This window comes from Cetorhinus maximus, chromosome 21 (assembly GCF_964194155.1).
Source record: "Cetorhinus maximus chromosome 21, sCetMax3.hap1.1, whole genome shotgun sequence".
NCBI lineage: Eukaryota > Metazoa > Chordata > Chondrichthyes > Lamniformes > Cetorhinidae > Cetorhinus > Cetorhinus maximus.
The window spans coordinates 42,250,923-42,277,133 of record NC_135899.1 but is presented as its reverse complement, the minus strand read 5'-3'; the positions used below and the strand labels follow the sequence as shown (position 1 = coordinate 42,277,133).

General features: G+C 42.7%; 1 protein-coding gene across 1 annotated transcript in view; it reads left to right on the top strand.

Annotated features, from left to right (window-relative positions):
• The window catches only part of kcnq4 (potassium voltage-gated channel subfamily Q member 4), a 596,979-nt gene that overhangs the window by 485,465 nt on the left and 85,303 nt on the right, over positions 1 to 26,211 (top strand). The window contains exons 8-9 of the mRNA XM_078566896.1: positions 3,328 to 3,416; positions 14,611 to 14,763. Of these exons, the coding sequence (XP_078423022.1) occupies positions 3,328 to 3,416; positions 14,611 to 14,763 (242 nt within the window). The remainder of the gene's footprint in view (positions 1 to 3,327; positions 3,417 to 14,610; positions 14,764 to 26,211) is intronic.

The following is a 26,211-nucleotide window of genomic DNA, read 5'->3' as shown; positions in this document are numbered from 1 at the left end:
CGGCTGTCCAGGCACATTTCTTTCATTGCTTATTCAGGATTCAGTCCCAATAAAACCAGAGAATTCTCTTTGGCTGATTCCAGGACATTTAGTTCTGCATGAGGATCACCTGACAAAGAAATGCCGCAATGGCAGGGTGGCACCAGTCACCATCTCCAAGACACCAGTGGCAATGGCTAGTCCTGTGCCACGGTCAGGAATTGGTGGAAGCTGCAAAGAGCCACAAAAGGTGAATTATTGTTTAAGTAATATGATTAAGTAATAGGATTGCATTGTCCCAAGGAAATGAACACACCAGTCTAATTGAAGAAACCATAGCACTATAGCACTATATCCTGACCTCGAGGTGATTACTTATACCAAAGAAATTACAATTTTGCTCCCATGGTACAGAATAGTGATTGGACCCCTGCCTTTCACGCTCATTGTACAGAGAAATGACCAGACTCCTGCCATTCAATACCATTACATAGAATAGTGACCAGATCCTTGTCATTCACTCTCACTGTAGAGCATAACGATTGGACCCTGTCATTCACTCCTATCATATAGAATAATGACCGGACACCAGTCATTCACTCCTGTCATTTAGAATAGTGACCGGACACCAGCCATTCACTCCTATCATGTAGAATAGTGACTGGGCTCTTGCCATTCACTCCCATTATATTGATAATGTTGCTATTGGCTCCCTTTGTACAGAAAAGTGACTTTCAACATAGAAAAATTGCAGCAGAATTTGATCACAGCGTTGACTTGGATTGAAAGGCTGAATGCCCCCCTTGGTGAACTTTAGCTGATTATTTGCACTGATGCTCCTCAGGTCAACTAGAGGAGACCTCAGTTCCTGTAATAAATCTCCATCGTGTCACTTTGCACATGATTGTGAATGTTAAATTGTCAGAGCTTATTTAGTGCACAGCGTCACTTGGGGTTGCACTGAGGGTCCACGCTATCTTCATCTTCTTTGCACCTTATCACTAAATATATATTCCCTCTCGTCAGGAATTTGTCTATTTCCTCTTTGAATGCTTAAGCCATGCCTCACTCTATTACATCTTAAGTAGTTGTACTTAAATTGCCTTTGGCTCAAAGTTTCCTTCATTTGTAATCAAGGGTTTGATTTGATTGGGGGTGAGATTGGTGGAGCATGCTTTGAAAATAGCTTTCCTGGATGGCGTGTCAGTCTCCCGATGCCTCTGGGATGCCATGCAATTTTCAAAGTGAGGGCAGGAAGCCAGGAAGCTGCTCGCCTCGGTGAAGTTCCTTGAGGAACTTTTTAATGGGCTGGGGAGGGCCAGAAGGCAATTTTGGAATCAGGTCAGCAAACCCAAACAGTCTGGTGCACATTAGTGTACAACTGTTGTGTGCAATGTGGGGAACCATCAAATCATGTTAATACTGAAGAAGATTTTTGGTATTAAGGGTTATTACGTAAGAATGTGGCTACCACCTTTTCATTGGCTGCTTTGCACCGTGAGGATGCTGGCCTTCTGATCTCTTCTGAGCGACAAGCCCACTCCTGGCTGCTGTCTGTCTTTGAGGGTTCTACTCCAGAGTCAGTTCCTATCCCCTGCCAGCACTCGATGTTACTAATTGAGTGCCAAGCTTGCCCTCTAGACCAGTTAAGTCACCTATATTTAAAGATAGCGTGCCACATGAGCGGCACAAGGTTAGAACCCAGAAATGATTGGGCATTGGCTTCCTGATTCCAGATTGAAAATCAAGCCCCGTGTCTCTTGCTGTCTGGTCCATACATAGTTCTGTGCAGATTTCATTCCTTCATTGTTTGGAAAGTTTGCATCACATCTCCATCCAAAGTCTTATTTTGAGAACAGATTTTTCTCACTTCACTCTGATGCCAGTATTATTTTAAATGAATCTATTTATTCAATTTTAATGTTGAGTGATGAGTCTGAATTAGTCAATAATCTAGCAGTAAAGGAACACCTAGCTAATAGTGACCATAACATGATTGAATTCAGTAATAAGTTTGAGAGGGAGAAGGGTGAGTCACAAATCAAGGCTACAAATTTAGGTAAGGCTGCTTTTGGAGGTGTGAGACAGAAATTGACTACAGTAAACTGAGTGAAACTATTGATGTATAAAACTCCAGACCAACAGTAGGAGGTATTCAAAGAAATATTTACTACAACACAAGAACTGCACAAATCCCTAAAGGATGACAGCCTTACATATTTAATTCAACAATCTTGGTCAGCAAAAGAAGTGTGAGATAGTATAAAATTAAATGGAAATAATAGGGATGTAAAAACTTCAAAGTTATGGAAAGAAAAAAATGATTGCGAGAGGAAAGTTGGAGAATTCCTTCTTCTTCAAACATGTGCCATGAAACCTTTAACATGTACGTGATCTGGAAGAAGGGGCCATGACTTAATATCCAGTTGAAGTACGACACTCTTACAAAGCAGCACTCCCTTCAGTACTGCATTGAGTCAGCCTAGGTCGGGTGCTCAAGTCCTGGAGGAGAGTAGCAGCTGATGGAACCTAATGAGGGAAAAAAGTACTGAAATTGTAGTGGTGAGTATTTGCATTACTGATATTAACACAAGATATATGCTAGGGTATCCATTTAGTAAAATATTACAAAGCTGCATAAAAAGACTGGGAACAGATGTGGGCATATCCCTATCAATATTGCTCAGCGGCCAATCTCCTTACTGTGAATACCTTGTGGGAATTTTTCTGTGTGGCTGACAAAATGCTGTGTATGTAGGGTTATGTGGAGAGCCTGATTATAGGGATGATTTTAAAAGCTGTCTGCTGTGATCTGCTGAACATTGGCTGTGAACAATGTGAACCCTTCTAAAGATTAGTCTTTGAGCACTCATTAGCTCTGCTCATAAATGAAGCTTAGGCACTTAGGAGCAGAGTAACAGCACTCTTAGAGCATTGTACCAGGAAGTACTGTTGTCTAGACAAGACGAGAAAGTTTAGATGGAGCCACTATTTAGTTTAAAAAAATCAATGCCTTTGGAACCCATTCAGGGTGAGGATTCACTATTCACTGCACTTATACCAAGAATCTAAACCCCTTTAATCACAGATTTGAAATTAATTCTGGAATTTCCACAGAGTGCTAGAGATCAGTAAGTGTTTATTCTCATATACCAATAATTGTATTTACTGTATTTTTCACAAACAAAGATGCAGTGCTTAATTCAGCTCTGATATTCCCCTCCATGCAAAATTCCCATTATCTTACATGCTGTTTATGTGCCACTTTTTATTTTGCTTTCTCTTGTCTTGTCCTGTTTGATGGTTTGATCTGTTGGTGTGTGTCTTTCTCTGTTTTTATTTACCCAGGCTGCTTGGCGTCTCTACTCTACAGATGTGAGTCGGCCTTACCTGACGGCCACCTGGTATTACTATGACAGTGTTCTACCTTCGTTCAGGCATGTACCCACACACCACTGAAGTACTTTGTATCAACCTGCCTTTCAGTATCTACCTGACTTCAGTATTCACTCTGTTTAATCTGTGCTGCTTCCAACGAAGAGAAAGCACCAGTTTAATTGGTCTGCCGATTGATGCAGGATTGATATCATTTCTGGACTCCAGAGGATTTGATCCCTGATATATATAATCTGAAAATTCCAGGAATAGTTTTATTTGAGCTCTCAAGTGAATTCTTAAAAAGATCTATTGGCCTTAGTGTCCCAGAAGGGAGGAAATCAGCCCAAATTTCCGCTCCTCAGTACACTGCTGTGGATGCACTGGTGTAGATGGACACAGGTCAGGGCTTGACGTGCTTCTTCTTATAATGACCTAGCTTAAGAATGCTCATTCTCTGGGCTCACACATGGAGCAGGTTGAAGGTAGCTGTTACCAGAAGCATACACTAGCATGAATCTGTACTCTTAAGAGAAATGTGGAGGGAAAATTTTCTCTAGTTCCCTGGTCCTCTGGCATTTACTCCTTTTTCATATTGCTTATTGGCTTACTGCAAGTATGCCGCAAATACTAGTCACAAGCCATTACTTTGCCCAGATGACCATTTATAATGTGTAACCCTTGAGCATGAGTGATATCAGGTTCTGTAATAGTGGAAAAGCATCACAGTATTCTTTTTAATGTTTCCTGAATGTGACTTGTGGCCATCGGCAGACCAAGAATAAAGGGTCTTTTCTCTTTGTTGTGCGTTTTGCTGTTATATTACTGCCATACTCACTGGTAATTGAAGGCCTTGTGTATTCTCATTTCCTTGCAATGGGAAAAGAGGCAGCAACAGCCTGTGTCACAGTTTTAACGTCCCCACCTAATGTTGCCCTGATATTGTGTAAAATCTATTTTTTGTCCATTTATTTTCCATGAAATACCCATGACTACTCAGGGTGGTGCAGTGGTAGGATATTATATTTAACTGCTCAGGCTATGGATGGACAGTGGAGAGATCAGGTTGATTTGATTTAATGTGGTTTTCATATCCATGTAGAGCACTGAAACATTCAAAATGTGTTCAGATTGAAAGATTTCATTCTTTTATCCCAAGGCACTCCAAATTTCCTTTCACTTGTTGTGACCTGGTTTTCAAATTGCTGCAGTTTACCTATTATTGCACACACAAGATTGATGGAACCAGTCAAACTCTGAATTTCAGCTTCAATTGGTCAGTTGAAGAGGAGGAAACCTCTAGGGAGAGGGTTTTTTTTCCAACCAAAAGCATTGTACATTTGAGGAAAAATATACAGTTATAAAAACATACAATAGCTTTGATAAAATCTCCCCATCCCATGTGTCCTCTATCGTTTTACTGACATCAGTTACAAGGGAGGTTTCTGAAAACTCTGAGAGCATTCACTAGGTTTAATGGGGATGAGTATCAAAGCAAACCCAGGAATCAACTCAGAGCCACTCAACTCCTGGAAACACAATACCAGGGGCCAAGGGCTGGACACAAGCACCTGAGGGCTGGACACCAGGACCTGAGGGCTGGACACAAGCACCTGAGGGCTGGACACCAGCAGCCAAAGGCTGGACACCAGCAACCGAGGGCTGGACACCAGCACCCAAAGGCTGGATACCAGCACCCCGAGGGTTGCACACCTTGGCCAAGGGCTGGACACCAGCACCCAAAGGCTGGACACCAGCACCCAAAGGGCTGGACACCAGCACCCCAAGGGCTGGACACCTTGGCCAAGGACTGGACACCAAAACCCAAAGGGCTGGACACCAGGACCCAAAGGGTTGGACACCAGGACCCAAAGGGCTGGACACCAAGCCAAGGGCTGGACACCAGCACCCAAAGGTTAGACACCAGCACCCTGAGGGCTGGACACAAGCGCCCTGAGAGCTGGACACCAGGACCCGAGGGCTGGATATCAGCACCCCGAGGGCTGGACACCAGCACTCAAAGGCTGGACACCAGCAACTGAGTGCTGGACACCAGCACCTGAGGGCCAGACACCAAAGCCAAGGGCTGGACATCAGAATTTAGACCTAGTTCCACTGGTTCCGTGCAGGGCAATGGGCAGCAAGACTTTGCCACCGGCCCCAGCCCATGGCAATCTATTTCACTTCAGCCCAGGTGGCTTCCTGCTCTTGGAGGTCCTCCTTAAATGTACTTCACCAGATCTTCTTTGGTTAGCCCTGTCTTCTTCTTCCACCTGTTGGTATCCACTCTACTGCCAGACTGGCAGGGTGTACATATGGGAGGCGAAGGACGTGCCCTACCAACATCAGTTGTCTCTCCATCATGTCACCTGCAGACTTCTCTGACCAGTCCTCTGTAGCACTTCCGCATTGGTGTTGCTCTGTCACCATGTGATACCCAGGATCTTGTGTAGGCAGCACTGGTGAAAGATGTGCAACTTACATGACACCTTTGCTGTTCTGTTCCATGTTTCGTTGGCATAGACTGCAGTTGGTATTATGGACATGTAGAGTCGCATCTTCATGGCCGTGTTGATGGTGTTGGATGCTCATACCATGTGGAGCCGCTGGAAGATCGATGCTGCTTTGCCGAGTGAAGATGTTGATCTCCACATCACCCTTCCTGCAGATGTTGCTTCCTAGGTAGGGAAAGCGGTCAACATCCTGTAATGGCTTCTTGCTGTCCAGTCGCCATTGTCTTGGTCTTCTCACAGCTGATGGGTAGACCAACCTTGGTGCTGTTACTTTCAAGACTGGTGGTCATGTCTTGGAGTGCACGTGATTCTTCAGTCAGCAAGACAATTTTGTCTGTGAAAACCAGGTCCCTCGACCGCTAGTGTTGTCACGGGATGCCAAAGTGGCACTCACCATTGCCTTCTTCATGATGAAATCAATAACCAAGAGGATTAATAACCAACCTTGCTGTAGTCCTGTGATGATGTTGAAGGATCAAAGGACACCAGGACAGGTGCTAAACACCAGGGACCGAGCATTTGGACCCCAGGGGCTGAGGGTTTGGGTGCCAGGGGCCGAGGGTTTGGATGCCAGGGGCTGAGGGCTTGGATGCCAGGGGCCGAAGGTTTGGATGCCAAGGGCTGAGAGCTTGGATGCCAGGGGCCGAAGGTTTGGATGCCGGGGCAGAGAGCTTGGATGCCAGGGGCCAAGAGTTTGGACGCCAGGAGCTGAGGGCTTGGATGCCAGGTGATGAGGGCTTGGATGCCAGGGACCGAAGGTTTGGATGCCAGGGGCCGAGAGCTTGGATGCCAGGGGCTGAGGGTTTGGATGCCAGGGGCCGAGAGTTTGGATGCCAGGGGCCGAGAGCTTGGATGCCAGGGGCTGACTGTTGCATCTGGCAGCCTTCTGACCAACTCAGTATGGACCTGGAACTGAGTTTAATGATGCCCTCTCTCCATAATGCTTGAGCAGTGCTCCAATCACTCAATGCCTGTGCGCAATGAGGGAGGACTGCAGGAAAATGCTTACCTTTTTTTCCTGAATTGCTCCAGGCTTCCACAGAAGTTGGCCAGCACACATGCAGCAGGACAGTTGGCCTTGTAAATAACAATTTCCCTTGGATGATGTCCTTCTCCCCACCACCAAATAAATAGCTGGTTGCAGCTATTTGCGTGTTGCTGATGCAGGAAAACCATCCCCCATGAACTCAGCAAAATCCCAGCATGTCACGAGCATTTGGCCAGAAGCCATGTTTAGATACTGAAATGAGCTGCCCTCACTAAGGAGCAGCTCATTAAATTCCCTTTGTAACATTAGAATTAAAACAATGCCTCTTCCACTTTTTATTCCCTAAGCTAAAGTAGGCACTTATTGTAGCCCTCTGGCTGCTGTTAAAGGCACCACTGTAATTCACAATCTGAATGGGTGATCACAAAGTCAGGGCAATGTGCACCTTCTTTGAAATTTCTTTTGCCATCAATTTCATATTTGTTTCAATGGTAAAAATTACAATTGATTTTCATGAAATTGAAAACAAGGCTCAAGCAAGCAAGCCAGAGAGAAATCAAAATAGCTTTCATTTGGAACTCATTCATCAAAAAAGTTTTAATTTTCTGATAATAAACCAGCCAAGAAAAAAATAACTGGAAAATTAAATAATCATTTTATAATCATTCTAATACTGGTCGAGAATCCTTTATATAAAACCTTTGGGGCCGATTGCGTTTTGGATTTCGGATGATATCAGTTTTCGGATACCCCATATAGGACTAGGCCTACTTATATTACAATGGCCAAAGCCTGGGCTAGCTATAGTCTAAAGTAAATAAAATGGCTAGAAAAGTAAGATATACCACTGAGTTATAAATACAGGGTGCAGTCGGCGAGGTTCGAGTTGGCTCGGGTCAAATGTCCCACGCTGAAATTCAGGCGCAGTTGACAAAATTCATGTCAGCTTGGGTCATGTCGGCTTAGGTCACAGACTTCCCGTCCTAAAGGTCAATGAGGTTCAAAAAAAGTGTAGTTTTTGGATGTGTTCGGTTTTCAGAATTATGGATAAAGGATACTCGGCCTGTAGCTGAAGTTTCCTCCGATGCCACAATCATGGCTATAGCTGTGCTTTTCTTTTAAAACAATTGGCTTTAAAGTTTGTTTTTCTAACTGCCAATATTCACATTCATATACAAATTAATCATCCTCCCTAGTCTCACTTGCAGCCTTTTCAATTTCCAGAGTCACAAGTAACTATACCAATCCAGCCTTATGTTTAAATATTCCCATGGGATAAATCCTGTCCTACAGAGAAACTCCAATTCTGGAAATTTGACTATGCAGTATTCACAGAGAAGCACTTTGGATAAAGTTACTTTGTTATTTTAACAGTATATTAAAATACTTAAATTGATTACACAACCTGTTTGTAGGCTTTATTCTTTAGGATGTAGAGGCTGCTATTGATTGGATAGTATAAATGCAACTTTTGTTTTTTGAACCAGCTGGGGCTTGATTGCCATTCCCCTGTCCCACTGCTTGGGACAGTGTCCATGAATCAGCACCCTCAGGCATGGAGGGGACATCAAGGCCCTGTCCACACAATATTTCTATGCTCACCCACAGCTAAAAATTAAAGCCCTGAAATTCCTAGGATCCGCCTCCAGGCTCAAGCCAGTAAAGCAGAACCCCAATTGCCCAAGTCTCAAGTCAGAGGTGTAGTTGCTTAACTGAGGCGAAAGCATCGTGCCTGCAAGGATGCTTCAGTGATGCCTGCCCCAATACACCTGCCAGAAGATGAAGTGATCTACAACCAGTTGCCTGATATGTGCCAATCTCCTCTGGGCTAAGGAAAAAAACTGAAAAGAAACTCTCTGCCCCCAGCAGATCCATGCTGCCTTCAGGATAATCAACCTCTTTGACAGTACTTCACTCTAAATTTTCAGTGGTCTCACACTGGGATCAGGAAAGGATTGGGGCCTTCACTAGGCCCACAATGAAATCTATGATGCCCACTCTCAGCCGGTGCAAGTTCCACTGGGTTTATCTTCTCCCGTTCACGGCCCATTGATGTGAAGAAACGAGAAGTAGATCCACCCCTGTGCCCCTAGCAGAGCTTAAAGACTTGCAACAAATGAAATGGAACCTCATGTTGAAATTCCTGGATCTCTCAGCAAAAATCAGTCTTTCCATCCTCTCTGGCTGCAGGAATTTTGGGGACTAAATGTTCTCTGAGAATTAAGTGTCTTCCCTATGGAATCCTGTAATTTGTACAGATGTGCACTGAATTTCCTCTCATTCACTTCTGCTGCCAATAGCATGGCACCCTATTCGCACCCCCAACCTTTCTCAGTTCCTGATCCTTTGCAGTTAAATATTTCCAGCAGATACCTGTTTATGGAGCAGCTCAGCACCTCTTCTTGGTAGATAATGGGGAGGGGGGGTTCTCTCAGCAATCAATTGCATTGAGGAAACCCTGGCCTTTTAAATTTGAAATCATCCAGATACCCCTGAACATCACTGACTGTGACTGATATACAAGCGTCCCTTACGCCCAGCTTTGCCAGTGAGCGAGCATTGGAAATTAAATTATATGGCAAAAACTTCCTTGTTCACATGATGTCATATACTTCCCTTTTTGTAGGCAGATTGAAATTCTGATGGATGAGAAATGGGACCAAGCTTCAGTACAGAATTGCAGAATAGTTACAGCACAGAATGAAGCCATTTGGCCTGTTGTGTCTGTGCTGGCCCTCTGAAGGAGCAATTTACATAGTGCTACTCCCCAGCCTTTTTCCCCATAGCCCTGCACATTCTTCCTTTTCAGATAATAATCCAATTCCTTCTTGAAAGCCTTGGTTGACCCTGCCTCCACCACACTCTCAGACAGCGCATTCCAGATCCCGAGCATTCTTTGCATGAAGAAGATTTTCTTCATTTCTCCATTGCTTCTTTTGCCAATTCTCTTAAATCTGTACCCTCTTGTTTTCAATCCTTCCACCAATGGAAACAGTTTTTCCCTATCTACTCTTCATGATTTTGTATACCACTATCAAATAAACCAGGTAAACCAGCATAACCAGATCCAGCTTCAACTCTTGTTCCTGCCAATATTACATTTCAACATCAGAGGAAATTTGGAGCCATGTTCTTTGCACATGAAGCATCAAAACCTGGTGTTTGCTGCCAGATCCTATGGCCCAATGGATTGTTGACACTCTAATGTTGTAGCCAGTATTCTAGCTGTCTGAATTGTACAGTATTTGAACTTCCAAGAAAGTCAGTCCTTGTTATAGGTCATCATGTATATGTCACTCTCTAACCACACAAACAAATATATAAAACTGCCATGAATTTCAGATCCTGGAGCTAACAGGAAAGGATTAGTTCAGTGCCCAAGCTTTTTGCCTTTAAAGAGACATATAAAGTTTAAATTCATTTACTATTATTTTTTTTTACCAACACTAATGGATGCTAGCATCCAGTTTCAGATTTTATCCACCAATAAGGCAACAACAATAAGAATAACCTTTTCCAAACCTCCAAGCACACACAATTCAAGTAGGTTAAATCAACAAGTAGGAAATATAGGTACAAAAAGACCTGAATTTCAGAGTCTTGGGCTCAGGGGCTGTACACAGTCTGGAGCCACATGTTTTGACATTCCAGAGCTAAGTGCATATTTGATTTGCATAAGAATATAACTATTATCAGTTACCACAAACTTTACAGGGTTATCTATAGTAATTTACAGCTTATGGAAGCTATGGAACAATGAAAGAAAGAAAGTTCTTGTGTATTTTTGAGTGGTCATGTGGTTTAAATGGAAAATACTTTCTAACTCAAGGCTGTAATCATGCTGAGTAACTTGATCCACAAGTTGATATTGAGCCCCAATACTCAACTTGTAAGACTGTACTGGGGGCTTTGCTGCATTGTGCCAACTGCATAGCTCCATCCCAGTAATTACCTGGTGTTACTGCCTCCTTCACTTGCTCCTGTGTTATGCGCTCAGTGTGACTAAACTTTTTTTCTACTTTCAGTACCAGCCTTTGCTGCATGAGAAGCTTCTTCATGAATTGTTCAACTGAAATTCCTACCTTTCCTTTTCTACAGTCCTTTTCACTCTCACCCTATTTCCAAACTTCCCTTACTTTCCCCATTAGCTTTGATTTTTCTGTAGGACCACTTTAAACTTGCTTCAGGCCCATTCTGCAACATCATATGTGACATTATTATAGCTGTCACTTTTAATGAACTGAATATCAATCTAAATTGCACATAGCACCGTTTGATGAGCACTTCATTTTCCATTCCCTAGGGAGAAGGACAGCCTCTATATTTAGTGGAACCATTCAGTCGTCTTGGGACTTGTTCCATGGAATTACATCTGTTGGTTAAGCCTTAGACAAGAGCATAAGGAAAGGATCACTTTTTCCAACAATAAATTAGGTTGATGATGGTGAAGAGAATTCAACCAAACTAATATGTTCTAAAATGCACATGAGTGTCTACAGGCGACAAATATCTAATCTCTAGCGTTTTCTTGGTGGTGGAGAATCTATGTAAATGTGCCCCAACAGTTTCAATTTCAAAATTGATTAATGGTGCATGTGTATATTTTTGCTTTTCGATATTGTCTTATAGATAGCTCAAGTAGACTACCTCTTCATCCTCCTGATTAAATATCTTGGCCCATGAAAGAATAGAAGAGTAATTGACTTATTGAGAAGGGTGGATAGCACCATATTGTGCAATGCCCAAGTCTGGTGTTGCAGTGTATGCCTCCAGATTGCAGAATTAGGGACTGGAGCAATTTAGTGGTGACCTCATGTGGCCAGTTAAATGGCCAAATAATTACATTGGGGTGGAAAGGTTTGTGGTGTAGAGGGTACAAACTAAAATAACTCCACCTGAAACTTTATTCTGTCTTTATGGGCCTCCTGAACTTATCGACTTCAATGTTCTCAATCTTCCTGTCTCTCCATCTTTCTCTCTATCCATTTCTCTCTCTCTCTCTCGCTCTACCTCACCTTGTGGCTGTTCTCATTTTACTGCATGATTGGAAGGTAATTTATGATCTATTGGCTCTTTCCCTTGTTTTTCCAAAACTTTTCTGGAAAAACAGGGAAAATATGCCTTTACACAAATTAGATCACTTCACAAAGGTCAAATAGTATTTGTCTCCTACCTATCGGCTCCACTTCACCAAATGCTTTGCAAAGCACCAAACAAGGATTACTCACTCTGAATGCTTTCACTGACATGCTCACATAAACCCCAGGATCTGAGAAGCTAATAATTCAGTTTATAGTTTTGTTTCATTTTTTACGGGTTAAAGTGACAGTATCTTCTCGATGGATTCTGCAAACTTTGGGTGAGAACTGTTTAGGTGAGACACCATAAGAATTCTCCTTTGTTGTTAAGAGGATGCCTCTAGTTCACAAAATTGCTGTATAATGCTTTTCCTTTTTAAAGCCCCCTGAGTTTTCATGACCCCTCATCACCCTTCTAATTTACCCAGGACAGTAAGGTCACTTCTTTCCATAACTCTTAACCGTGTCACTCTACAACTAGACACAAGGAGACGTACATGACTTGCTCCTCTGTGGGAGAATATATTTGGAAGCATCTATGATTAAGTCAGCATGACCAGAAATTCCCCACTCAGGAAAAGGCAGGAGCAAATCCATTCTCTGATCCAAGGACTGCACCAGTACCCTGATCCACAGTGTTATCAGGTCATGAATGTGGCTGAAGTCAGAAGATAGATGAGATTCTCTTTTCAGCATCCATAGTCTTGCCTGCTTTCCTTTACCCAAATCCTTTTCTAAACTTGCCAAGTTTTTTTTTATTTGTATTACCTGTCAGCAACTCATTCACCAGCAGTGATTGTTGGATTGTAGCAGTCCAGTTCAGATATTTTTTTCTGTATCGTAGGTCTGGGTTAAAAAAAATGTCAGAACCCCCCCCAGTGGTGCATCCTCAACCTGGTCCTAATACCAATGTACATCAATACCAGGGAACCTACTCCTGTTATTGAATAGCTGGAACCTTGAGGTACACAGAAAGATCTGCCCAGGGGGGCTGGACACACTTTTTGTGCCCACTTTCAAATAGAGCTTGCTTATTTGTACTGGAAAAATCTGATGCTCTTGGAATGGAATAATTTTCTGTTTTCTCTGATCTTGTGTATGGATTTTTGTTCAAGTTTGAACTTCTTCCTTGTTCAGTGTCTCAGTGGATGCAGCGAGTTTGGTGCTGAGCACCTCCAGGAAGATTGCAAGTTCCACTTCTGGTTGTCTGTTGGGATGGCACAGTAGGGACTGCAACTGACCAAAAATTCCTGTGCTAAGGAGGGGGGAACCCAACCAGGATTCTAGCTCTTGATGGCCTACTCAAGGACCTTTGCTGGAAACTATGAGTAACACCAGAATTGGCCTCAGCTATGAAGCCCTCAGTGGTTGATGATTTTCATATGAGAACTGGCCTCTTTAGGTGAGGCACTAAAAGGCAGCTGGCACCTATGGAACCATCCTATAGCAAAAGTCAGCATCTCCAGAAGAAGAGGGAAGAAGCCTGCGGAAAAGAACATTAAGTTCAGATGCTCGTAACTGCAGATAGAGTCTGGTCCCCATTACAGTTCTGTGATGGGATCTGATATCTAATGTTTACTGTTGTTGAGATTCTTGACATCAACAACAGTGACACTAACAACTTGCATTTATATAGCAGTTTTAACTAGTAAAACATCCCAAGGAGCCACAGCAATCAGAATTTGAGTCCAAGTCACCTAAGATATTAAGGCAGAGTCTGGCCAAAGGGGTTGGTTGTAAAGAGCAATTTAAAGGAGGAAACAATGTTTGAGAGGTGGAGAGATTTCGGCAGGAAATTCAAGAGCTTAGGCTCTTCTCAGCTGAAGGCATGGCCTCCAGTGGTGAAGCAATTAAAATCGGGTATTGAATTGAAGGAGTGCAGAAATTTGGGGGGTCATTGGGCTGGAGGAGATTACAAAGATAGGGAGGGGTGAGGCCATGGAGGAAATTGCAAATAAGGATGAGAATTTTAAAATTGTGGCCAGGAGTGCATTGGAATAGTCAACTCCAGAGGTAACAAAGGCATGGATGAGAGTTTCAGCAGCAGAGGAGCTGAGATGGGGCAGTGTTGGGCTATGCTACGGTGGTGGAATTAGACAGCCTTAGTGATGGTGCTGATATGTGGTTGGATCCTCACCTCTGGGTCAGATATGACACTGAGGTTATGAGTAGACTGGTTCAGCCTCAGACATTTGCCAGGGAGAGTAATGGGGCTGGCGGCCAGGGAACAGAGTTTGTGGTGGGAACTGAAGATAATGGCTTCAATCTTCTCAAAATTTCACTAGAGAAAATTTCAGCTCATCCACTACTGGATGTCAGGCAAGCTATCTGACAATCTGGAGATGACCCCTGCTGTGGTGCAAAATATTGGCCATGAGGCCTTCTTTTACCAAAATACATGAAAATGCTGCCTTCAGAGCTGGTAGCATTTCCTCCTCAATTAAAGCTGGATGGTGTTCCCACATAACAGCGTTGTTTCCACTCTGTCCCTAGGTCCTGTTTAGGGAGGGTAATGTCAGGAAATTGAGTTTCTTCCGCAAAAGTCCTGAACAGCTTTCCCCTGGACACTATAACACAAACCATGAAAAGAAATGAAAGATACTGTCTCTTTAAGAGAATCAGACTGTTTCACATCAGAAAGGAATGATCATTTTCATTTGTTAAAACCAAACTCTAGAGAACTGGCAGTTATGCTTGAATCACTGAGCCGTTGGCGCAATGGTGGACTTAGAAATTCAGACTGCAAAAAATTACAAGAAGAATCCCCACGGATACATGCATTTCATTCAAGTCAAAGACTAATTGTCCCCCCCTGTAATTTGGGGGAGAGGTAGGTGACAAATAAATTTACCTTAAGCTAAATTTCACGTGTTTATATGTGTGTGTGTGTGTGTATGCTTCTCTCTGAGCACGGTCGTATATTTTCATTGTTCAGCTGTAACTTTAAAGTCAGCTCATGAGATGAGGGGCTACATTATCTCTTTTATTTGGTAAACCTTAAGGTAGAGGAATCCAAAAAAAGGTGTTTGTGATATCTTGGTAATGCCAGTGTGCTACCTACCCAATGAATTCCAGTCTTTAGGAGAACATGGGGGAAGAGAGCAGGTGATGGGTGACATTTCCTCAACCAGCTGGGTTTGATATCTAAGATTAAAATGCCTGCCTTCATTCTCAGTTGGGGAACCTTGACTGATGAGTTGAAGCCAGAGAGAAAATAAATTCAATGGTGAATGACAAGGATTACTGCAAGATCCTGTCATGAGTGCATGTTCTGATTCTCCTCGACTATAAGCTAGTTATTTTTATGTGTATTTGGATTATTGTTCACAAGACATTTAGTCCTTACATTTGGTGAAGATAGTTATCTACACAAGCAAATTGCCCAAGAGAAGGCTGCAGTTTTCAAATGTATGCTCCTGGAGGACACTGTGTGGAATTAAACCAGCAGACTGAGGTGTCCTTTAGGATACATGCATGCAGTGGCTAGGTAACATCTTGTTCTTCCAAACATGCAAAGGGTCACCTCCTCACACTCATGGCTGCGAGCTGGTGTATGAAGTGGGAGACAAAAGTAAAGAAGTTCAAAAATACTGGGGAAGAGGAAGTAGTCACTCATCCCAGAAGCTGTGCTCTTGTCTTTATCATCTCACATTATTAATCTTTCCATCCTTCCATTCATTAACATCAGTGGGAAAAAAAAGTCGGATGACAGGTTTGTGTCTATCAGGACAGAATTTTCTAATTCTCAGTCCAGTGAAAAATATGTTTGCTGTGTTGAATTAAATTGTGATTTATTTTTAAAATATCAATGTTATTACAAGATAGACTGATTACAGCTTGCTGTCAACATTTTCTGAACTGTTTCCCTTGTACTCCTTACATTGTATTTGCAGTTTTACATCCAAAATTGTTATGAGCTTTTTGTTCTGTCTGTTCCGAACCTTTCATATTTTGGTTTTTCCTCTCAAGAGAGAAGCAAGATATGTTTTTCTTACTCAATTAAAATTGAAGATATTTGAGAAATTGGGGCAATTAGTGTCAGGCTTTTATCTCTGGAAACCAGGTTCCAATCCTATTGGGGCTGATGGGATGAAGGTCTATCTCTGAAGGCTGAAATGAGTTTGTGAGAGACTTCTGCTGCAAAATTTGGTTGTGCAGTGCCTGTATTTTCGGCATTATGATTGCCATTTTTGCACTGAAATGGCATTCTCGTCATTTGCAGACTTCTGTGCGGCCCATGTTGGACATCATTTTGGGTAGGTCATTAGCACTGGTGTTGGGAGCATGCACCGGAATTATGAAGAGTGGGTAAGTCATGACATCAGCCAGGGTATTATGTTAATTTGATGTCAGCAATGCCATTTTCAACCTAGCATTCCAGCTAACACCATCTCTTAATCTTGCACAGCTGAACATGTGTTCATCAGCAGAAAGAACTTTACCCTCATCCTCAACCAGCGCAATTTCAAGAGATCATTAGCCATTGTCAAGCTAGTTCTGGCTTCAAGAGCTCTGCTCAGACCACTTGCTCTGAGTAGTTTCTAACTCCTCGGCCTATAGCATGACAGTGAGGATGAGCAGAGGGGACACAAAGGAGGACAAATTGCTCAAAGAGGGAGGAAGGGAAGGAAACATTACCCACCCAGGGTCTCAGGGTGCATTTATCTTTTCTCAACTTCAATGAGCAACAGTGTGTAGAATGCCTCAGCTTCGCCAAGGAGGTGCTCACTGAAATCTGCTTTCTGTTGGCAGAACTGCAGTCTCAAAGCAGGGTGAGGATGGCATTGTCAGTGGCTGGGAAGGTGACAGTGGCTTTGAATGTTTTTGTGGTTGGCTTCCTCCCAGCTGCAGCAGGCAATATTTCCAAAATATCCCAGTTTTGCTGTCCACTGTTGCATAAGAGAGGGCATTGAGGTTCTCTATGCAAGGAGAAGTGAATATACTTTGTTCTATTGTGCCAGAGAGAACCAGGTAGAACAAGCATGCAGCTTCATGAGAATTGCAGGCTTCCCCATGGTCCAGAGTGCCGTTAGCTGAACACACGTTGCTTTGCAGGTGCCATGTGTAAGTTCAGAAATGTACCACAATCAAAAGGGATTTTCCTTCCTGGATGTCCAGCTAGTGTGTGAACATGGGCAAAGAATTATACAGGTCAATGCCCTTTATCCTGGCAGCAATCATGATGCCTTTATTTTGCAGCAGTCCACTGTACCATCAGCATTTGAGCCATCTTAAAAAAAACCACAGGGTGGCTACTGGTGACAAGGGATATCTACTGACCTTCTGGCCTGTGACTCCGGTGCACAACCCATGCGCATATGTGCAGCATGTGCATAATGAAAGCTATGCTCCCACATGAAATGTGAGCGAGCATTCCATTGGGGAACTTAAGCAATGGTCCTTTGTCTGGACCACATTGGAGGAGCCCTCATGAGGGCACAGCCTCTGCTGTCAGCTATACAATATGCAGCTGAGGAGGGGGAGAATGGGAGGAGGAAGCCAACACATCTTTCCAGCCAGACTGTCCATGATTTGCTCATCTGGCTGCAATAGCAGTGAATGCAATCCCAGTTCCCCATTTACCTTCCCTCTATTACTCACCATCATAGCGTCCTCTTGGCCATAATGCTGAAATAAAAACCACTAGAACCACGCCAAAACAAACATTTCAAACCAGCTTTATAAATCAAACCCACCAATATTCCATTCAGAAGTCAACTAGTCTCCTATATCCTAATAGCACTACCCTAGTGGCTGTGACATGGCTGATGAAAGACTGCTGACTTTCAGTGGAAGAGGTGGCCTTGAAGAATGACCACATGCAGCTTTGAGCAGAAGGCCTGGCTTTGGACTGCACCACCTCAGCATGGACAGCAGCAGCCTGGGCTGACAGGCAACAGCAAGGACACTGTCAAAGTGGCAGTGGTGGGAGGATGAATGCTGTCATCCTGAGAGAGTACAGCAGGCTTGTGCTCCATGCAGTTAAAGCCACTTCCCTAGGCCATGGCCTCAGCAATCCTGGTAATGTATTGGAGGACAGACTGCTACTCTGCTGTGCCAGCCTGCAAGCCCCTTTGAACACTGTAATCAGCAACCATGACGGTAACAGTCTGGGCATTCATAGCAGCAAGTTGCCGTTGCATGGCAACGTTGGGTGGCTTCTGCTTGTGCTGCAATAATCGTTGAGAGGTCAGCCATCAGATGCTGCACCATAATTGCATCCGCAAGTATTCTCCGCCAACACCACATAGCAAAGGTGATGCTTCAAGTTTTGTGCAAAGCCCTGTAGAAGATTGGAGTCAGGCTCCTCCACATCCCTTTTCAGTGACCACAGACTTCCTGGCAGACCTGACAATGCACCCAGCATTTTTGTATACACACCCATCAGCCATTTACCCCCTCGAAGCCTTCATCTGAGTCTTCTGCAGCAGAACTTTGGTGTGACCTTGGCCTCCAACAAGCTGGCACCTGTGTGTGACTCTTTCCCTGGCTGCAGGCCATTTGTACCCATTGTCTCACCACATGCCTGCCTATAAGCTCTTCTCTAAAATACCCACAATGTCAATGTCTGAACTGGTAGCTGCTGAGATCTTTGTAAGTAGTCTCTTCTTCCCCTTCCACCTCTTGCTGCTATCTGCAACCTGTGACTGTAACAGATTGTAGGATGAGGAGGAAGTCCGATGTGAGAAGTAGGATTAGGTATGAGCAGAGCATCATTTTAAATGGTTTCAGCCCTGCCTCTGGCCATGGCCTCAGCCATAGTTTCCCCAGTGATGGTGAGCATCATTTCCTCCAACAGGATGAGAACGTGCAATCATGCCAGATCCCAACATTTAGCTGCTGCTGCCTCTAATTGTGGGCCACTTTGTCCTAGAGAGGGATGTGTGTCAGTGAGAATGGTGCATTACGTTTGGGTGATGTGCCTGTCATGGTTGAAATGCTGGTAGTGTGTGCAAGCTGCGAGATATAGGTGTGAGGCTTGTAGCAGTGAAGTGTTTGAGGGTAAGGTGAAGCTATGAATGTGACGAATGAGACTGATAGAGATTGTTGGTAGGTGAGTGAAGGGGCAATGGTGAAATTAGGCTAGTGGTTCATTTGTAAGGATATTGCATTTGAAGTTGACCTGATTTCATTCATTGACCTGTGAGGGCATTGAACTTCTTGAGGCACTGTTTCCAGGTCCTTGGGTTATGCTGCTGACATGGATCGCAATGGTACTTTGCTCCCATTTCCTTCTCAGTGTCTGCCTGAAGAATCTCCTGGTTCCCAGTAAATAGAGGACCCCTCTATGCCTATCCGCCACCACCTGCACCAAGGCCTCCAATGCTGCATTGAAGAACCTTGGAACAGGCTCCCTACCCTGCAGGCTTTAAGTAGTGCAGACTAGTTTTAAGTGGTGCTAGCTTTGCATGAACCTGAGCCCCCGACTGAGGCATGCAGCCACTCAACAGTGAGTTTAGTGCTGGCTGCACAACATATTTATGGTAATACGTTCACAGTATGAAAGCTAACCACACATTGCATGCCACACCCATTTTAGTGGGTTTACCAATTTTAGCCCCTTCATATCTGTTCGGTGAAAGTTCCTATAATAAAATAGTCCTATTGCCAGATTCATCAAGAGAATCCACAAGGATGGCTGATGTGGAAAATAAAGCAGTCAGTTGAGAATTTTGTAGCGTGCACTCTTCTGAGGTTGGGGCTTATGCAAATTGAGTAAAAGGAGATTTATTCTCCATCTAATCTGTCTTGTCCCAGACCTGAGACTGCTTTATGGGTCTATGTATAAAAATCTTCATTGCATGCTGAACCTGATCTTGGAGTGTTTGACATAGATGGTATAAAGGGAGTTTACTCTGTATCTATCTCATGCTGCATCTACCCTAAAAGCATTTAAGAGTGAACTGGAAAACTAATGGGTTTATATGGGAACTAATGGAGCTGACAGGTCCCCTGGATCTGACGGCCTACATCCTAGGGTCCTAAAGGAACTGGCTTCAATGATAGTGGATACATTTGTTGTAATCTTCCAAATTTCCCCAGATTTTAGAGAAGTTCCAGTCGATTGGGAAGCCGCAAATATAACACCACTATTCAAGAAAGGAGGGAGACAGAAAACAGGAAACTATAGGCCAGTTAGTCCAACATCTGTCATTGGGAAAATGCTAAAATCTGTTATTAAGTAGGAATAGCAGGTTATTAATAACTTTTAGTCATTTGGTAGTACAGAACTTGAGTATTGCTGAAAAAAGCCATTTTGTCGAGGCTTTTTATTTTGTACTCATCAGGATGACCACAAGAATACCAATGTCAGTGGAAGCAACAACTTTATACTGTATGAGAAGAGAATGCTGATTGGTTGGCAAGTGGACTCTAATTGGTGGAGGCATTGCCATGGAGAATGCACCGGTTAATGGTGACTGACAGTTAACTGCCAACATTGTTTGAAATTGAAACCAGACAGCTTGACTCTGATTGGTCAAGGCATTGCCTTGAAAAATGAACCAGTGAATGACTATCACTTATTTTGTTTAGCTGAAACAGGCACAATGTGGCTACCCTGATCAGATTATTTTGTGCTGTAAATCACGCAATCTCATGAACTGCCTAAGGCTGTCACTTTCAGCCTTGAAAAGTGCCCAGTTTACCTGGAAAGCAGAGTCTCTCAAAAATTTGAGCAACAGGTGTAGTAGCAATGCAAATGGTATTCGCCAATAACAGGATGCTGCCATCAAACCAAAAAGACACTCTACCTATCACACAAATGAGTAATGTGGTATACGAATTTCAGTGCCAGTGTGATGCTGGGTATGTAGGCCATACATCCCAAAGACTGATGGATTGTATCAAACAGCATGTCCCAGCCGCTGTTCGCAACGGGCAAGGTCCATACCATACCCAACTAGCCTGTGCTTGCAAAACTTAAAACACAGTGTCCACCATTAGATGTGATTCCGCGACTGGACAGTATTTGCTAAATAATCCTCAGTGTGCTAAAAAGTACGCTGACAACCAGCTTCACATTGTCCATCAAGCTCACAGTGTGGCGCGTTTGCATGTACTTAAAGCTAAATATATTAACACACAGGGCCCTGTTCTTTGTAGACAGAAAGAACATGTATACACATTGCGTCTGTTTCAGCTAAACAAAATTTGTGATAGCCATTCGCTGGTTCATTCCTCAGAGCAATGCCTCGACCAATCAGAGTCAAGCTGTCTGGTTTAAATTTCAAACAATGCTTGGCAGTTAACTGTCAGTCACCATTAACTGGTGCATGTTCCATGGCAATGCCTCTACCAATCAGAGTCCACTTGCCAGCAATATTAATGACTTGGACGAAGGGACTGATTCTATTGTAGCCAGATTTGCAGATGACATGAAGATAGGTAGGAAAGCAAATTGTGAGGAGGATACAAAGAGTTTGGAAAGGGATATAAATAGGGTAAGTGAGTGGACAAAAATTTGGAAGATGGAGTATAATGTGGGAAAATGTGAGGCTGTCCACTTTGGCAGAAAGAATAGAAAAATAGAACATTATTTAAATGGAGAGAGACTGGAGAATGCTGCAGTACAGAGGTATCTAGGTGTCCTAGTACATGAATCAAACAAGTTAGAATGCATGTACAGCAAGTAATTAGGAAAGCAAATGGAATGTTGGCCTTTATTGCAAGGGGTTTGGAGTATAGAAGTGGGAAATCTTGCTACAACTGTACAGGGCATTTGTGAGACCACATCTGGAGTACTGTGTACAGTTTTAGTCTCCTTACTTAAGGTAGGATATACTTGCATTGGAAGCAGTTCAGAGAAGATTCACTGGGCTGGTTCCAGGGATGAAGGGATTGTCTTATGAGGAATGGTTGAGCAGGTTGGGCCTATACTCATTGGAGTTTAGAAGAATGAGAAATGATCTATTGAAGCATATAAGATTCTGAGTAAGGGTAGATGCTGCAAGGATTTTTCCTCTTGTGGGGAACTAGAACTAGGGGACACAGTTTAAAAATAAGAGGTCTCCCATTTAAAATGGGAAGAAGGAGAAACGTCTTCTCTAAGAGGGTTGTTAGTCTTTGGAATTCTCTTCCATAAAGAGCAGTGCAGGCTGGGTCATTGAATATGTCCAAGGCTGAGTTAAACAGATTTTTGAATCACAAGGGAGTCAAGGGTTATGGGAGACAGGCAGAAAAGTGGTGCATGGCCACAATCGGGTCAACCATGATCTTATTGAATGGCAGAGAGGGCTCCATGTGCCTAATGGCCTACTCCTGCTCCTATTTCTTATGATCTTATGTTTAACGGAATGGTTAAAGCAGAGATTTACTTATCTAACCTTATCATGTGATTGAAGGTGTTAGATCAGGTACTGTTAGCTGAGACAGGATAGAGTATTCTTTTCTCTTGCTTTTGTAGTCCTTGATGGGACAGTGCAGAGCAATAGTTCTCAAACTGGGGTCTGCAGACCTTTGTGGGGTGGGTCCATAGATAGATTCCAGGGGATCAGTGAAACAATGTGATATGTAAGTCAGAAGGCAGCAGTGAAATGCAGCTACCAAATGCTGGCTGTCTCACCTAGGAGGGGAGCACGCAAGAATTTACAGACTCTGCAGTGAGAAGCAGGCATACCCATCTCATTGATATCTGTAAATAAATACCTATTTTCTTAAAAGTATAATCAAAGCACTATATATGCAGTACTACAATATAATACTACTATTATGTAGTATTATAATTTAGATAGGAGATCCATGGTTATTAATCAAATTTTAAACTGATCTATTAGTCAAAACAGTTTGAAAACCACTGGTGTAAAGGAAATTTTACTCTGTATCTAACCCCGTGCCGTACTTGTCCTGAGAGTGTTTGATGGTGATAGTGTAGAGGGAGCTTTACTGTGTATCTAACACCATGCTGCACCTGTCCTGGGAATGTTTGATGGGGATAGTATAGAGGGAGCTTTACTCTCTATCTAAACCCATGCTGTACCTGTCCTGGAAGTGTTTGATGGGGACAGTGTAGAGGGAGCTTTACTCTGTATCTAACACCGTGCTGTACCTGTCCTGGAAGTGTTTGATGGGGACAGTGTAGAGGGAGCTTTACTCTGTATCTAACACCATGCTGTACCTGCCCTGGGAGTGTTTGAGGGGGACAGTGTAGAGGAAGTTTTACTCTGTATCTAACGCTGTGCTGTAACTGCCCTGGGAGTGTTTGATGGAGACAGCATAGAGGGAGCTTTGCTCTGTATCTAACCCCAGGCTGTACCTGTCCTGGGAGTATTTCATGGCACAGTGTAAAGGGAGTTGTGTCCTGTATATAACCTATGTTGTACCTGAGCTTGGGGTACTAACGATGAGTGTCAAAAAGGTTGTAGTATTCTGTACTTCAGCACAGACATACCTTACACCTTCCCTTTTTTTCCAATAAAGGCATAGACAAGTGCATGAATAAATTAAAAGATAGTGTTACAAGATATAATTGATTGTAAAGCAAAACATCCGCAAAATACAATCTTTTCTTGAGTATGTTCAGGAGATTGGTTAGCGTCCAATACTTTCCACTGGCAAATCAATAGCTAGAATCCATGTCCTTGGTATTTTTTGGAGTAATACAGTGAAAAATATGTCTTGGAACTAGAGGTGGAAGTGCTCAGTTTCACACCATATATATCTTAGAACCTGTGACATATTAAAATCCGATGGGTATGACATGTTGACAACTTTTGCTCCATTACTGAGCACACTGCTACTGAAATGGGGCCAAGCTCCTGGCATGCCTCCAGGTGACCAATTACTGAGTGTCATTGGCAGGAATTTGGCAGCAAATGCACCTACTACTAGGGTATAATGTGTGAAGTGGGGCATTTAACAGAAAGGGAAAAGTTATAGCAGCGAATGTGTATGCTGAACTTGAACATTTCTCTCCCTATTAATGATTCTCATATTTCCTTCCAGCAGTTGCATTAGTGAAAAAAAAAGCAGGTCTCTGGCAGGTTTGTGTGTATTAGCATAGAATTCACTCTGACCAATCGAAACACTGAGGCTTAGTGTTTCCTGTGTTTAGTTCAGTTTTGATTTTACACAGAAACAGACTCAGTATATCTTGTCAACATTTTCTGCATTGTCACCTCTTGTTCCTAACAGTGAATTAATGGTTATTCCCACTGCAATCTGCTACTGTGAAAACCTTCAATGTTGATCAGTACAATGCTCAGTATTAACTACTGTTAGCTTCAAGAGAGAAGGTTTTTTTTCCCTTTTCTCATTGCTCATTTTATTTAGGAGATGGGAAGGCAGGGATTACTTGGAACATTAACCTTTCATTTCTGGAAACTGGGTCTGAATCCAATCCAGACGTAAGGGAGGGAATTCTCTTGCCTTACAGTCAAAAGTCCCTGTCTTAAGTGAAATGAATTTGGGACAACTCAGATTCATGTGGCAAAATCCCACTTGACAAAACTATCTTACTTTAGCACAAGATGTTACAACAGAAGGGAGGCAAGTGTGGAAAATGAAAAAAAATCAAACGGTTCTTTTCTGAGATTAGAGTTAACAAATTCTGATGGGGCACAGTAAAGCTGGGTAAACACTCCACAGAACAGTTTTTTTTATTCATTCACGGGATGTGGGCTTCGCTGGCTGAGCCAGCATTTATTGCCCATCCCAAGTTGCCCTTGCCCTAGTTGTTCTGTTCCCCAACATTGACATCCTTTAACACGAGAATTCAAATCCTGTCCTACCCTTATTCTGTATAAATATTGAACATATAATTAAGAAATGTAAAAAGAAGTTTACATTTCCAGCTATTTGAAATGTTTTTGCATGCAAGATATTTTCTGCACTTTGTACAGAAGATTAGTTAGTGTCAATACTTTCCATTAACAACTCAATAGCTGGAATACTGGCCCTTGGCACTGGAGTAATTCATGTGGAAAAAATGTTTTGGAGCAACTTGGAAGATTATTGATCTGGAAATGTTCAGTTTCACAATGCACAGATTTAGGGACTTGGGACACGGCTGTTACTTTAGCAGGAGGAGTACCTTTAGCAGGGAATCTTGTAATGTTTGCTCTATTAATCAGCTTTCATAGACTCATAGATGTTTACAGCACAGAAGGAGGCCATTTGGCCCATCATTTCCACGCAGGTCAACAAAGATCTGACTACACTAATCCCATTTTCCAGCATTTGGTCCATAGCCCTGGAGGCTATGGCAATGCAAGTGAATACCTAAATACTTCTTAAATGTTACGAGCGTTTCAAAGAACAGCAAGAGAGTTTCAAATGTTACAAGAATTTCAGAGAACAATCTCACTGTTAGTGACCTGGCAGTGCCCGATGTCATAATATAGAATGGCTTTTACTCTATATCCAATTTTACTGTACCTGCCCAGGGGAGTGTTTGATGTTCACCTTGGTGCCATGAAATTCGGGTCTTTGAATATAAAATGCTTAAATGAATTCCTTTTGCTATTTTAACAGAGATGTTATTCTTTTGATTTTAAATTTATTAGCAACTCAATTGAACAGTAAAACTGGAATTAACACAAATAGCTTAATCTAGCATTCATTGACATTTAAATGATTTTTTTTTCAAAAGCAGAAAATCTATTCCCCAGCATGCAATGCTGTCCCTAACATATTCTCATAGAATCCTCTATTACGCTTGATCTAAGGAGGTCATACCCCTGTTATAATATCCTTTCTTACGCTGTTGGAAATTTCACCAATATTGTGTCTGTACTTGAGCTTATTGGTTAATTTGTGCATGAGCGCCAATAGTGTTCGACTTTTTTGGCCAATATCAAAGTTTCCCTTTGAACTCCCCATTGTTTTTGATTTCGTGCCTGAATCTGGAGTTTTGGATCAGATATCATCAATAGTTATGTGGCACAGTATTTAAAGCTTTATGTTCCAGTTTCTGCTACTACGCGCATCTGGAAAGGGCAAAGTAGCATTTGAACTCCTTACTCTTTAGGAGTCCAGCATCAATCAACACTTTTGGCAGAGGAGGAAAGACATTTGTGGGAAATTTGGGAAATAAATCATGGGAAGGAAGGAGGAGGATCAAAGCTTCTTGATGGTTGAACCTCCAATAGGATAGATAGTCTATAGGGTGTAAAGTTAAATTTGCAAACTGATATTCATCATTATGTCAGAACACTTTAACCAATGCAATTTAAGAATGGCTGCATTTTAAAATTCATACCTTTTAAACTCCTAGGTATTGTCACTAGTAATCCTCTGTTTCTACTATATTGGTGCAGTAATATTAGGCAGCAGGAATCCC